Source organism: Buceros rhinoceros, unplaced genomic scaffold (assembly GCF_000710305.1).
Source record: "Buceros rhinoceros silvestris isolate BGI_N320 unplaced genomic scaffold, ASM71030v1 scaffold5318, whole genome shotgun sequence".
NCBI lineage: Eukaryota > Metazoa > Chordata > Aves > Bucerotiformes > Bucerotidae > Buceros > Buceros rhinoceros.
This window is the reverse complement of record NW_010427307.1, coordinates 24267-39795: the sequence shown is the minus strand read 5'-3', so window position 1 is coordinate 39795 and position 15529 is coordinate 24267. Positions and strand designations below refer to the sequence as shown.

The window sequence follows — 15529 nt, the reverse complement described above, 5'->3', positions numbered from 1 at the left end:
CTGCGCAAGACTGAATCAGTGAGATGCATCAGGTTGTTAAAAAAATCATCTCTTCTTGAAAAGTGTGATTTTTATTTGTTTTTCCCTTATACAGTGTAGCAGAGCATGGAGGAGGAAAGTCTTGAGATACCACAAACAGTCAAGATAGGATAGGAATCTGTTCAGCGGATTTTCTTCACTGGGAAAATGATTATAACAGATTGCAAGTGCAAACAAACCCATAAGCAGTCAATTCTTAGCCTGCTGGTGTGCAGTAGGTTCCAGGGAAGTCTTCCCACCTCAGCTCATTTCCAGAGTTTATTACTCTAAGCCTCACCTTGGGCTTCGCATTGCTTCAGCTGTCGCCAAATGGATACTAACTGTGGCTTTTGTAGATTCCAGAATTTGACAACTTATACCTGGACATGAATGGCATTATACATCAGTGTTCACATCCAAATGATGATGATGTTCACTTCAGAATCTCAGAAGATAAGATTTTTGCAGATATTTTTCACTATTTGGAAGTACTGTTTCGCATTATTAAACCAAGAAAGGTTTTCTTCATGGCAGTTGATGGAGTAGCTCCAAGAGCAAAAATGAATCAGCAGCGTGGGAGACGTTTTAGGTGAGAATATTTGTACTTGTTCTGTCTTTAGGATAGTAAACACTTAAAAAAGAACTGTTTAATATATGCCATTGAAAGTGAAATATAGTATGAGTGGTCATGCCTTTGACAGTAGCTTTAATTTTTAGTGAAACGAGGACATGTATCTGTTAATGTTAATACTTAAAATAAGGATTCCAAAAAGGAAAGTTACGTGTGTCTCCGGTGGCTTCATAAGCATTGTTATTGGTGAATGCTAATTCTAGATATTCCTTTTTTGGTAACTATAATGGAATGTTCTTTGACAGTCATAGAAGAAATGATGTTTCTAATGAAACTCTGGTTTCCTGTTGGTAGCAGTTAGCCACCTATTTCAAATACAGAGCTGCAAGTAGATTTCACAGTGTTAAGAATTATACTAATTTGGGGAGATGTGGAAGCTTTTTTCAAGACTGCTGTAAGGAAAGCCAGTGGTCAGACAGGACAAGGATGGTGAGTGAAATGCAGCAGAAATAAATGGGGGGGAAGAGACAAGAGGAAGTATTTTGAAGCTGTTGGGTTTTATTGTGGTTTCAGCTTTTCGTGTTTTTTCAGGGAAAAACGTAGGTTGAAAGGAAGAAGAGATTAAGAAAAAGTTCAGAATAGAAGGTTAGAGCAAAACCAAAAGAATGACAAAAATCTAAGATGCTGGTGGCTTCTCTTTTTCTGGTTCAAAAATATGTATGAAATTCTAGGCCAGAAAAGGCTAGAATTGTATTTGTTTGTTTGTTTCTCCATTATCAGTGGTGTTAAATTGTTCCTTCACCCCTCCTCCCCTGTGGTGTTCCAAGCTTGCTACTACTTTAACTACATTACCATTATTGTTCTGGGGTAGCATGTTCAAATGTTTAGATCCCAGGTATTCTTACTGTTTCAGCAATAATTTGCTTTCATTGTGATCAGCCATTGAATGATCATCTTGGTAATCTAAACGTTAACTGTATCTGAGTAATGACAGATTATCATCGTTACATTTTTAAACTTTCCAGTTGTATCAGAAACAAGTTTGAATGCTATTCAGGAGTTAAATTTCTCTCCCTTTTTTAACACTTCCTAAAAAATTAACTGTATGTATTTTGTCAGTAAATCTGTACTTTGGATATTAACATTTGAATAAGGTGATTGTTTCTCTGCTCTCTCCCTTTTGTTTCAGATCAGCAAAAGAGGCAGAGGACAAAATAAAAAAGGCATTAGAAAAGGGAGAAATTCTCCCTGAAGAAGCCAGATTTGACTCCAATTGTATTACACCAGGTAAGAAGATTTGTTAATTATTTAAATTTAAGTGTTTGGTTTTATGTTTTTACAGCTGTATTTTGCACTATTTTCCTATCCTAAGGCTTTTTTTTTTTTAATTAGAGGACAGGATCAATAAAGGCTCAAGTAAGCTGGGAACACAAGTTTAAATAACTTCTAATAAAGTTGGAATACTGATTCATTCTAAAAATTTTTTAGATTGCTGTGGAAAAAATGAAACCTTCGGGGGTGGGGTGGAAACAGCTGTCCCCTTCATCTCTTGCAAAATTTGTACTGTTTGTTTTATTAGTACTTTTGATATGTAAATGCAGTTCTGAATAACTACTGAAAAGCTTTGTGTTTAACTTGGATTTCTGTTTTCAGGAACTGAATTCATGGCCAGATTGCATGAGCATCTTAAATATTTTGTAAATATGAAGATTTCCACAGACAAATCCTGGCAAGGAGTCACAGTGTATTTATCAGGCCATGAGGTCATTGCATTTTGTTAATATTTTATTTTAAAGAACTTATTATTTTATAGAAAAATACTCAATGATTTTTTTTTTTTTTTGGTGTGCAGACTCCAGGGGAAGGTGAGCATAAAATTATGGAGTTCATCAGGTCAGAAAAAGCAAAGCCCCATCATGATCCAAACACAAGACACTGTCTTTATGGCTTAGATGCTGACTTGGTATGTGCAATTAAAATAATACAAAACCCAGAAGTTTATAAAGTGTGTATGTCTTTGATGTCATCCTAAGTGCACAGGATTCTAAAATGTTTCTAAAGAAACATGTAATTTTGTATCCCTGCAAACTCTGGAATTTGTAATGAATTGAACTGCAGAATTTCTTTATACTGTTTGAATCTTGAGTAACAGTTTAAAAAAAAATTAAGATTTTTCTAATGTCTCTTTGTAATAGATTATGCTGGGATTAACAAGTCATGAGGCACACTTTGCGCTCTTAAGAGAAGAAGTCAGATTTGGTGGTAAAAAATCTCAAAGGTGAACTGATTTAACTTTACTCTTATGGGCTGAAATTAAATCAAAAATATAGTGGGTCACTGAAACAGGGGTTTTTTTATTGATTGCTTACTAAATTAATAAAATCTTAGTTTATTGTTGTATTAAAAAGTACATGAAATTAGAAAAATCAACTTGCTAAATTGTGCATTTGAATTAGTTTACATGGGAAAATGTATACTATCAGGACAGCTGATTAAAAAAAAAATCCTTAGAGCTTTGGTGTGTTGTGCTTCTTTCTTCATATTATGAATGGACCAGCCCAGGCTATTCTGGCATTGTTTCCATAGTTGTGTTATGCAGATACTGATTTTTTAAAATGTGTTTATATTTGTAGGTTTTCTGCATGTAAATAAATTACTAAAATAATTAATATTTTTAAAAGACCTTAAGTCTAATGAAATAAATGTCTTTTTTCCCTTTTTAAAAAATAATATAAAATAAAAGCGTGACGATCTTTTGAGGGATTTATTAAATCAGGTATGAAATCAAAAAGCAAGGTGTCATAATATTTTTTTTTTTCTTTTCCCCTGCCCCCTCAAGCATTATTCCGCATTTCGCTCCTGTTGTACCCCCTGGATAATATTGCTCGTTACAGGAATTTACTTCTGGAAGTTATAGGACTTGCTTTCTGTCAGTATTGTCTCTTACAGTAGGGGCAAAATGTCTCTAGTGTCTTAGGCTATCAACCTGAATTTGCCTATATGAAAATTACATTTTAAAATTGACAAAATTGGTTCTGAAGTTCCATGCAGCCAAGGGTTGCTCCAAGTTTGTCTTAGTAGTCTTCATATAAGGTTGTATATCACACTCATCTTCCTCAGGGGATTTTGGCCAAAATCTGCGTGGGTGTTTATGCTGGTTTGTCATTGGAGGTGGCCTCAGCTAGCTACAGTATCTAGAACGTGAAATAATCCTTTACAAATTTAAAATATATCAGTCTTTTGCTCATTAATTTTTTTGTGTAGGTATTAACTGATTTTGGCCTAACATTGGCTTAGATATTAAGTAATTTTTGTGAAGAGAGTAAAGGAAGGCAGAATATGCACAGATGAATTTATGCCATAAATGAACAGTAGGTGTGTAAATTTATTTGGTGCGGTGTTAAAGCCGTTGAATAATACATACGGAGCATATTTTCAAGTTTTGCATATTCTTTTCTTAGAAGAAGCATTTCAAATGACTACAAATGTAACCCATTCAGTATAGAAATTAACCTTAAAATTTATTTGGTTTGGTGCAAAGTTAGGTTAGGATGTCCCTTTTTTTGGACAATGGGATAATCGCTTAGGAAATAGTTACTTGGTGTGGAACTCCATAAAGCTGCCCTGCTTTCTCTAAGCTAGCTGTTTTCCATGCAGTCGAGTCACATCTGCTGTTTAGAAGGTTCTGCTGCAAAATTTTATAGGTTCAAACCAGATGAATTCTTAAATACATTCAAATAAATGTTTATACATGATTTGTTCTGCAAAGATGTAATCCTAGCAAGATTACTTGGGTTTAGGTAACCATGGACTTATCAAATATTCATGTTGAAGGTATGTTTATAAATATTTAACTTAAAGTTTTGAATAATTTACAGAGCATGTGCACCAGAGGAAACCACATTTCATTTACTGCACTTATCACTGATGAGAGAATATATTGATTATGAATTTTCACCAGTAAAAGTAAGTTCTAATGGAGCTGTTATTGAAAAAATGGGTGAGGTCTTTTTATGCTAACATGATAATAAAAGTTATACTCCTGTGGTTTTTTTTTTTTTTCTTCCTTTTTTTTTCCCCCCTAAGGACAAGATTTCCTTTGAATATGATATTGAAAGGATAATAGATGATTGGATCTTAATGGGTTTCCTTGTAGGAAATGATTTTATTCCTCATCTACCTCATTTACACATTAATCATGATGCACTGCCACTACTTTATAGAACGTACATGGCTATCTTGCCAGAACTGGGAGGTAAGAACACTAAATTCAGTTGTGGAAAGCAGAAACATTGATGTTCCTGCATTAATATTTATTGACTTTTTTAGCCATGTTAGAATGTCTAGCATTTATTACACTTTTTTTAGACAGCCAGCAAGATTGCATTCTTTTATCTATGGGGTATCTAAATTGATATTTTAAAATTGTTAAATTGTTAATTTTGAAACTGTGCTTTATTTTCCAAATAGGCTACATAAATGAAAATGGGCATCTGAATTTAAAACGCTTTGAGAAATATCTCACAAGATTGTCAGATGTAAGTAACTTTGCAATTCCACTGTATAGAACAGTATAATATAATCTGCTGAATATAACCTCAGTGTAGTGCCCTAAAATACACCATGCTGTACTTTTAATGAACTGTTAAATGACTGTGTTTTACAAGTGGTTCTGTCAGTTGTTTTATCATTAAACTGACGGGATCCATTCAGTTGTTGTCTGATCTTACTGCAACATAAGGCAAAAAAGACTGAATCATTTGATCTGTGCTTTAGCCAGCATCTTTTAGTACTGCAAGTCAAATGAGGATTCAGCAGCAGAATCGTGGTCCTCAGCGCTCATTAATAATGAGCGGCAGCACTGGGCAAAGTGTGCTGCAGACAGCAATATTCTTTGTCTCCCCTGCTAATCAGTTTCTTGTGGGTAAGCTATGTCTGAAGAGCTTGGAGAGCAATATTTTTTTGCAAGTTTTTTTGGAAAGTCACTGATAAAGAGCAGTGAAGCAGTAGTATCTCTCCAAAGCAGGCATCATCATTCTTCATGATCTAGCTGGCATACAGAAGGCAATCTTGTTAAGTGCCACTGTGGTAATCCAGCCTAGAGATGAGAAAACGTACAGGCCGTATAGTAACGGAAAGGTCTGAGCCTTTTGATGAGCTTGGAAGAAGGAAGTTCATCTGCTGTCTCTGCTTCAGCCCTGTCTTCTGGTACTTGCATGGATCTGTGAAAGTGTTGGGTGTGTGGCACAAGATGATACTACCCAGACCCTGTATACACCTATCTAGTTCTGGACTTGGTAGTGAGTTGTGGAACTTATCTAACTGGTTTTGTTATGCATTGTTACCTTACTGGAAGAAAAAAAAAATCTTGGGTGTACGTTAAATAATCCTAAGAAAAGATTTTTAATCTATTAGTTTAGTTGTATCTCCAGGGCAAAGTATGTACAAATGACTTTAGGTGTAATCTAATGCGCATACTAAAAAGCCATTGTTAATTTAGCACTCTAAATTTGTTGTCCCTCAAATATTTCTAAACTTGCTTTAATTTTTCTGCACAGTTTGATCGTGAACACTTCAGTGAAGTTTTTGTAGACCTAAAATGGTTTGAAAGTAAAGTAGGCAATAAATATCTCAACGAGGCAGCTGGTATTGCAGCAGAGGAAGCCAGAAAAAATAAACAAAAGAAACAAAAGGTTAGTGTTTAACTTGCACAATTTTGGAAGTAAGAATGTTAGTTTTTGCAAATCAGTTATTTGATCTTAGACAAATTAAATGGCATAAACCTCTCTTCCGAGATATTTTGAGATTAGAAAAGATAGTAAAAATGTAACATTTGAGGAACTGCCTGTATGCGTTGCTGGTTGGGAGTGATGAAATGGTTCAGGTCATATTCCCATGATTTTTATTATCTTATAAAGCTGTATTTTAATGCTTTATGTCAATTTATCTGTTTCTTAACAGCAGAAGAATTTAATTCTGGGTGAGTTATAGTCAAGCTTGCTATGCTTTATAACTTTACTTTTCAATGCATAGCCTGCTGGAAGTTTTCTATGTTTCAGATGCACTGATAGATCATTCGTGTATGTCCTGGAATTGGCTGAGTATTTGATAATGGAGAGATAAATAGCAATTTCATTGGTGTGAGCTATCTCAGATTGGCAATTCTAGATAGGTTCTGTTCCTCATTAATTAGTTCTTTCTCTCTATCCTGAACTGCCCTGCTGTCGTGTTCCCCACTACCACCTCTATTTGGTATCCTTCACTATATGCCTTCAGCAGTGTAGGGCAGCAGCAGGAAATGCTGTTTAGTGCAGTTTGTGGTTTCTAAGAGCAAGATGTTAGCTCTTCCTTTAATAAGGTATTATTTGTGGTTGTTTTCTTATTTGCCACAGAAGTTTGGAGCAGCTGTATAGTGTTAGCTAGCCATCTTGACTGATCCTTTGAATGGCAACGACAGTCAGGAGCTTGCATGTCTCTGATAGAGGGTAAGAGGGCCAATTCAATGATTCTGCTTACCGAAAGCTACAAAAGACAATATACACGCAAGAATGAAGTGAATGTTTGGCTTCTTTAACTCTCTAAAACACAATTTCTTGTGTCAGGATAAAGGTTTTGTTCCTCATTAATGAGTTATATCTAGAATTGCCAATCTGGGATAGCTCACACCAATGAAATTTCTTACTTTCCACAAAAGTAATTTGAACTCTTAAAAATTTACTTATTAAGAATCTGACTGCGTACTGGTGCTGTAGCACAATACATGGTGTAGGTAAAAATGCTTAAATGTGTACTGCACAATTTTGGAAATAGTTGTATTTTGGAAAATAAATATTCAGATTTTTTTAAATAGTGGGTATTTTAGGTAGTTGAGCTTTTCTTTGAGACTCCTTTCTTTGTCTTGTATGTTCTTTTATCTGACAAAATAATTTCCCTAGGCTGTTAAAAGAGAAGAAAATGCAGTGGGTTTTATACTAAATAGTATTTATATATCTTGATTATAGCGTTTTGAGTTGCAGATTATATGGTTGTGAATGAGGTGTGCAAATTCTGTAATTTAACTTTATCTGAAATATTTAATAGGCTCAGGAAAATTCTATATGTTTGGCTGCTTTAGAAAAAAATGAAGGTGAAGAGACCCCTAAAAGTAAGTGCAAATAATTTTTCTGTACATATATAACAAAAAACTTTGTTAATTTGTGTATAGATTTGGAAGATCTGTAAGAATTTCATTTCGAACGTTAACTTATTATAAATGACTGAGTTATGTAGTCAACTATTGGGAAATGGAACTGCGTATCACTGGCTTAAGCAGGGAATGTTGGAGTGAGGGAGTGGGGCTAAAGCTTTTGACGTGCTTCTTACGTGACCAATATTTCCATGATGAATTAAAGGAATGAGTGAGCAAATCTTCAACAACATGTACGCCTCGGTATTTTGTTATACTGGTGAGGACAAATGAACAGAATTTTGTATGGCTTTGAGGTTTTGGTTGTGTTATGTTTTTAAACTCATTGCACTTGTAGGAAATGTCTTTTGCTCATGCTTTGAAATTTAATGTCACAAATACATAAATATTACTCCATGATACAAGATGATGTTGCTAAAAAAGATTAAATTTTGAAATTTATCTTAACATTTTCTTAAATAACTTTCTGATGGCTTATATTCTCTTTTCTGTTCTTGTAATTGGGCTACAAAACTGGTTGCCTGTTTTTAAAGCTAAAAGAAAAGTTTCAGACTTTCTCTGGGTAAAGTGTTTTGCTTTTTTTTTTTCATGTTACTTTCAGTGCAAGGAAGGTATGAGCACCTATAACTGTGAATTGAGGAATAAAGTTAAGGCATTAGGTCAACATTATGTCTTCGAACCCTACTATAATAGAGAAGTGAATAGTTAGTTAATCCTTTGGTTTTTTCTTTTTTCATGATTGCTTTTTCAGCTGTGTTGGAAGATGAACCAGAAGATGATGATCTATTTGAAACTGAGTTTAGGCAATACAAAAGAACTTACTACATGACTAAAATGGGTGTAGAAGTAGTTTCTGAGTAAGTGTGCTGCTTTTTTTTTTAAACACCAAAGTCTTTGCATACATCTAACACGAGACAGAATATTCATCTGTATCAAAAGCAGGGAACATATGGCAGTGTACTGCAACAGTGATACGTTCGGCTGTTGCAAGAAGAGCTGCAAGTCAAGTTTTCTTTAACAAGTATTTGAGTACTGGAGAGAAAAAATCAGTTAGTATTAAATAAATCTGGAAAACCAAGGTCTTAATTAGGTTCCAGAATTGCTCTATCTTTTTTCTTATGTGAAAGGTGATAAGTAATTTTTATATACCAGTGAAAATGAATTAAAAGTAATAACTTTTTCCTTTTTATTTTAAGTGACTTCTTGGCTGATCAAGCTGAATGTTATGTACAGGCAATACAATGGATTTTGCATTATTACTATCATGGAGTTCAGTCATGGAGCTGGTAAGAAAAGTTGTCAAACGAGAAATTGCTTCAAGATCAAGCGATATTTCACCTTGCTGGAAACATTTAATGTGGTACTGTTTGTTTCTGATCTGTGAACACTGCTGTGCTATAATTAAGTCAAGTAACCAAAACCAAGGTTTTTTTTCCCTGCAGGTATTATCCTTACCATTACGCACCTTATCTGTCAGACATTCGCAACATCGGCGAACTCAGAATCAAATTTGAACTGGGAAAACCTTTCATGCCATTTGAACAGCTTCTTGCAGTACTTCCAGCAGCTAGCAAAGATCTGCTACCCAAATGCTACCAAGTAGGAATTAGAATTAAATTGCATTTAGCTATCGCTTACTGGTTGTCTGCTCTATTTTGAAGTAACTCTTTTCTTGATATTTTTGTGTGTCCTCTTAGTTATATTCTACCTCTTAATTTTAGGTTTATTGTTAAATACTTCTACTTCTTACTATTCTTAGTACATTGTAAAGTTAGTAATAAATACAAAATTTTGCTAAGCAATTTCACACTAGGACAGTTGAACAATAAATATTGAATTCCTGTACAGTCTTGAATTGGTTTTAATACCAGCCTTCCTCTGTGTCTTCCTAGAATTAGTTCTAAATTGTCTCTGATGTTGTTTCATTCCTGTATTGTATTTTCCTAGCATTTGATGGTTAGTCAAGACTCTCCTATTATAGAGTATTATCCGCTGGATTTTAAAACTGACCTAAATGGCAAACAACAGGAATGGGAAGCTGTAGTATTAATCCCGTTTATTGATGAGGTAAGTTCTTTCAACGTCTGCTATCTCTAAAAAGCTTCATAACAAATCTGCTAAATTTCTTAATTATTCAACAGGTAGACATGCAATTAAATGGAAGTTTTAATTAACACTTTGAGGCCACAGAAAAATGTAGATGTTTGCTGCCTGGAGAGTAAGGCTAGATTAAGTTACCACAGCCAAAGACAGCTTCAAGTGGCAGAAGTCTTAAGTAAGGAACGTGAACTTTTTATTGTTTCTTTGTGTTTTTAATCAGCTATTACAATATTTAGTTTCAGATTCCTTGAGAAGAAAAATCTATTCCTATATATGTATAAAAATATAGAATGTCTGCAGGTAAAATAAAAGAAACACTTGAAAAAAAACATGTCTTTTTACGTACAGTCTCTTCACACAAACACCAGTAATGGGTAAAAGACAGAAGTACAAATCAGTGAACATTAATGGAGAGGAATAAAATAGTAATTTTTCTTTTGCATATATGACAACAGTATTATATATGTTGTTGTAATATCTTAGGTCAGATTAAATTTGAGCACATCAAAGAATGGATGAAAATAGAAGTGCAAATAAGATGTTAAGACATATGTAGGTGGTTGTGTGTGTCTATCAGTTGTTTCTGTTGTTCACAATGAAAAGTTGACAGGTCTTAGTCTTCTCACAGACGACAGCAGTTGCTACTCAAATGACCTGTAAGATTTTGAAGCTTTTTCAATAATTAATTTGCAGAATTTTATTGAAACATGCATTATCTTTCTAATATTTCTTTGTGTGTTAATGTAAAAGGCAAATTATGGCTAGCCTTCGGAAACACATTCACAATTGGTCCATCTTTATTCTCCAAAGCCATTCCATTATAATTATCCTATTTTTATCAGAGAGCTGGGATATGAGAAAGGGTGAGGCTGCAATTAGAAAATTAACACATTAACCAGAAAAGTGTAGGTATCCACTTTCCCAGTGTAGACACTTCCAAGCTAATTTTTGTTGCCAATTTCACATACTCTAATTTCTGTAAAATTTAGAAACGACTGCTGCAGGCCATGGAATCCTGTAATAAGTGCCTAAAAGAAGAAGAGAAACGAAGAAATACTCACAGTGCTTGCTTAATGTACTGGTATGACAAAGATGCGGAGTTCCAGTACATGTCACCATGGCCAGAGAAATTCCCTACGATAGAAAGATGTCATACAAGGTAACACTGGCATAACTTTTAGAGTTGACTAAAAGTAGTTAGAGTAGTTTTATTAGCCTTTTAACCAAAGCTTGTATATGCCAATGTATATTCTGAAAAATGTAAAGTATTTAATTGGTTGTTACTTGTTGTGGATGGCGCGGTAAAGTTACTTGTCCCTTTTCTTCAAATGTTAGTTTGCAAGGAGATGAACCAATACTAAATCAGCAAGAATACGCTAGAGAATTACTAAACTCTGTGACAGAGGATGGAAGGCTGGTACAAATATTTGATAGTAGTGATGATTTATGAGCACACTAATTTCAGACCATTTGTAAAAAAAATGTAAGCATTTGGATCTAGTGCAGAGTTGAACGCTATTTTGTGTATTTTTCACTTTACTGTCACTTTATTAACCAGGTTTATTTAAGCTGAAGTTTCAAGATTAAATGGAGACATAACCTTAGTAGTAGTCAAACTTAAGCAAAACAGGAGAGGAATGCCTGTTGCAAGATTAGAGTGTAGGAAGTGAAGAATGAATAGTTGTGAAGATGAATGATACCATATGGAACAGTTGCTAGTTTAGAATTTGACAATAGCAGTGAATAAAAATAGCGCGGGTAGGACATATGGCTTGAAGTATTCTTCTTCTTAATGAGTAGCCTCTTTGCAGCAATAGCATGGGCTTTTATAGTTCTTTGTATAGATTCCAAGTGGCTTAAATTAACAGCCACCTTTAGGGAAAGTCATAGTCAGTTAATGAGTGTTCGAATGAGTAATACGAGTTTCCAGAGCTGAAGTCAATCTATATGAGCAATGTTGTGGAACTTGTTTTTTAGGTATAAAACAATTCCTTTGGATGCTTGGCATGTAGAAATAACTCGCAATAAGATAACTAAAATCAACAAGAGTGCATTATATTTTTGTGGATTTCCTACTTTAAAGCACATTAAACATAAGGTAAAAGATTTCTCTCTTCTGACATTTTCAATTTTAATAGATAACTATGTAAGAGTTCAGGTAAGTTTTATGTGTTGTTTTTTTTTTTGATCCAGTTCTATCTGAGAAAAAGTGGCGTACAGGTGTTTCAGCAAAGCAGCCATGGAGAGAACATGATGTTGGAAATCATAGCTGATGAGAACTCAAAAGAACAGGTAAGCATTCATCTCCTAACAAAAAAACCCACAACAAAACAAAAAAAGGCAGACAAAAAAATCTTGTCATAAAGACTGAATTTGTTATATATTCAGATTTGAAATGTGGACTATTTATATCTTCTCAGTCATGTATTATAGGAGAAAAATGTTTATAAAGTAGTACTGAAAAAGTTTTTAAAATATTTTAAAGCCCAAATGTTTCTTAAAAAATAATAATTAAATATATTGAATTGTTAATTTAAAAGAATATCTTCACATTTTTTTAAAACTTTATTTAACCAGTAATGTTTGATTTCAAAATGCACTTTAGGTATATGTTGTTAAAAATCTGATTAATAGAAAGGAGAGTGAAATACAGCTGTATGCTCAAGGCCATAGAGTTAATTGCTGGAGTAAGAACTCTGTAGTTCTTAGTTCCCAGTCAAAAACTGAGACTGTTAGGAGTGGTATTCTCAGCGTATATTTTGAAATCATCAGCTGAATCAGTTCATTGAAAACATCAACGATACCCATTCACACTGAAAGCTTTTGTTCACTGTTGGAGTCAATAGTAGCAAATAAAGTTCATTAGGATTAAAGTGCTAAATTGTTTGGGAAACAATCTAGAATTTTGGGAACCCACTGAAAGATTTAGAGTTGTCCTGACTTGAGAATATTAAGCCAGACTCCTTAGCAAGGTTTCTGGCATTTCTCGTGAGAGCCATCAGATGTTCTTGGGTAAGGAGTTGATGTGACTCGCTCTTGACTAATTAATAGCACGTATAAATGCAAGGAAGCAGAGTCTCCAGACCAGTGCCCTTTGCCTTTTGTGTAGCTGAGTATAGAGACGCTTTTTTTAATCAGTCCCTTTTCATCAACACAGCAGACTTACACCTTCCACTTAAATGAGACTGATAGAAGAATTAGAGGAAAGAGTTGATGCAGAGACACTAAGAAGCAAAATCCTTTAAAAGCCAATTCTATTTTCTAATAAAAAATAACAGGTAACAAAAGACAAATCCTGGAAAAGAAAAAGGTTTCAGAGATAAATAACAAAAAAATAAAACCAGGAAGGGAGAAAAGAGGAAAATAACAAGATAGAATTTTACAGTGGAGAGATAGGGAGAGTGAATATTCAAGGTACGTGGCAAAGAGAATTAAATAAGCCCAAATACTGTATTTAAAAAATAGCAGAAACTCATTGGAAAAACAGAATGTAATGTGGGACTAAAATTACAAATGCTAGCAAAATCCTGGACCATAAATCCTGAAAGTAAAAGCTATGGTATAAAATATTTTGCTAACCTCAAATTGTTAGTTCAGTTACTGAGTCCCAGAGACACAAGTAGTTCTAAGAGATATAAAAAAAAGTACATATTAAGCCTATACCAGAAGTGTAAAACAACTGAGGTCTTAAATCTGATATATTCTGCTTGTAAAGAGCCACACTTGGAAACCAGTACTTTCTTCTAAAAAATTAAATATGATTCTCCTTTTTTAATCAGACATTATGTAATATGTATCAAAATATAATTTAATAAGCAAAATTGAGCTTTCTGTTCTGTAAGAAAACCTGTTCTTTTACTAGAATAGTTTTTATTACAGACCAATTTGAAAATATTTTAACAAAAATCTTTTAATAAATTAAACAATTAGTAACATCTGGGGTTTTGTTGGGCTTTTGGTTTTGTTTTGGTTTTTTTTCAGGTGGTAGAAAATGTTGCCAGTTTGGTACTTGGAAAACGTGTTTTTGTTAACTGGCCACACCTTGAAGAAGCCAGAGTTGTTGCTGTGTCAGATGGAGAAACTAAGTAAGAGACATTTCACAGATAGCTGTTTGTCATCGTTGTTGTTTTGTGCAAAATAAGCCTAAGTTCCTTAGGCTGTTTAAAACTTTTAATTTCATTGTAATACTTTCTAACAGCAAATTAGTCCACGTATATCAAAGACTGCTTGGTGGAAGAATCTTTAATATTTTTCTGAGGTTTGGTTAGCTCTGTAAAAGTCTAGTCCTTCAGTATTTTGCTATTGATAAAGAAGTTTGGGAGAGCTCATTCTTAACTTTGAGGGTAAAATGTGTGCACAGAAATACAGACAGAATAATGTAAAAGAGAACATTTCTATACAATCTTCCTTTCAGCACGAGCACTAGTATTTTTTATAAAAAGTACACTGTGTGACCTGTTGTGGAAGAGGTAGAGAAAACAATGCTGCAAGTTTTCCATGTCCTTAACAAGTGATTTCTAACTATATTAAGTTTTGCTCCCAGTTGGTTACGTCTAGTTTTTATTTGTTTAAATTCATACCTGTCTTAATATTCTCAAGGTTTTATTTGGAAGAACCACATGGCACACAGAAGCTTTACATGGGAAATGCAGTGCCCGCAACTAAAGTGGCATACATGGGAGATAAGGAACAAAGTATATGGTTGAAAGAAGTTCAAGGCATTTCAGAGCAGTAAGTAACTTTGAAAATACCTAACTGCATTTTGTGACTTATCTATGTTTTGTTGCTGTATGACAGAGAAGAGCTGCTAAGGTTATTGAGTCTGCTGGAATTTTAAAAAACAACATAAAGGAGCTTATGTTGAAATTTCAAAATCTATGGAATTACTGCCAAGGTGTTTAAAGTTAGATGCTGTTACAAAAGAATTCTCAAATGAATAAATTTCAGTATTTATTCTCCCACTCAATTTTCTGTTCTGGTCTTAGTAATATTCACTTATAGAAAGTATATAGAATGGAATCATACAGGTATCAAGTTACAACTTCAGTAGCTTAGCCCTGATAAATTTGAATATAGCTCTTGCTATTCTAGAGTGTGGGTGCCCAGTGGAGCACAACTAAGTTAGAGTAGCTTGACATTTTATTGTCTGTCTTTCAAGTTAGCTGCCTTAGTTATCCCTAACCTGTCCCATTGTAAAGGTAAAATGAACTTAAGTTAACACACTTAGCTATGTAGTTCTGTCTGTACAACAATGGATAAGCAATTGGTTAAGCTATTTATTCTGGGTATTTTTTTATAAAACAAGAAGCAAACTAGTAGAATCCTTTTGTTAAGAGGTTTTTTTTTTTTTCCAAAAAATTAATTCCACTCTCTTGATGCAGTTCTGTTTATTGTAATCAAAAGTAAATGTTAATGTTCTGCTTTGTATTCAGCTACCAGAGAAGAAAAGGAATAATTATTCATGAAACATCAATAGTTGTATATGTTCAGTTACTCACTGGTAATAGATATCAACTAAACCAAAATGGAGAAGTTTATTTGGAGAAGCAGTGGTCAAAACAAGTTCTTCCTTTTGTTTACCAAACTGTTGTCAAGGTAAATATACATGTTGCACAGAGCTCCTTACTTCATTGGGGGTGCATGGAGGAAAGAGT

The 15529-nt window shown here is 33.9% G+C and overlaps 1 protein-coding gene across 1 annotated transcript in view; it reads left to right on the top strand.

Moving 5' to 3' along the window:
- Positions 1-380: 380 nt before the first annotated feature.
- XRN1 (5'-3' exoribonuclease 1) overlaps positions 381-15529 on the top strand; it is a 30828-nt gene continuing 15679 nt past the window's right edge. The window contains exons 1-20 of the mRNA XM_010141830.1: positions 381-607; positions 1779-1876; positions 2243-2352; positions 2442-2552; positions 2785-2867; positions 4468-4555; positions 4676-4844; positions 5060-5127; positions 6148-6282; positions 7670-7733; positions 8527-8632; positions 8972-9061; positions 9218-9374; positions 9723-9842; positions 10865-11034; positions 11853-11973; positions 12069-12167; positions 13857-13960; positions 14475-14606; positions 15308-15470. Coding sequence (XP_010140132.1) covers positions 405-607; positions 1779-1876; positions 2243-2352; positions 2442-2552; positions 2785-2867; positions 4468-4555; positions 4676-4844; positions 5060-5127; positions 6148-6282; positions 7670-7733; positions 8527-8632; positions 8972-9061; positions 9218-9374; positions 9723-9842; positions 10865-11034; positions 11853-11973; positions 12069-12167; positions 13857-13960; positions 14475-14606; positions 15308-15470 — 2391 coding nt within the window. The 5' untranslated portion in view covers positions 381-404. The remainder of the gene's footprint in view (positions 608-1778; positions 1877-2242; positions 2353-2441; positions 2553-2784; positions 2868-4467; positions 4556-4675; positions 4845-5059; positions 5128-6147; positions 6283-7669; positions 7734-8526; positions 8633-8971; positions 9062-9217; positions 9375-9722; positions 9843-10864; positions 11035-11852; positions 11974-12068; positions 12168-13856; positions 13961-14474; positions 14607-15307; positions 15471-15529) is intronic.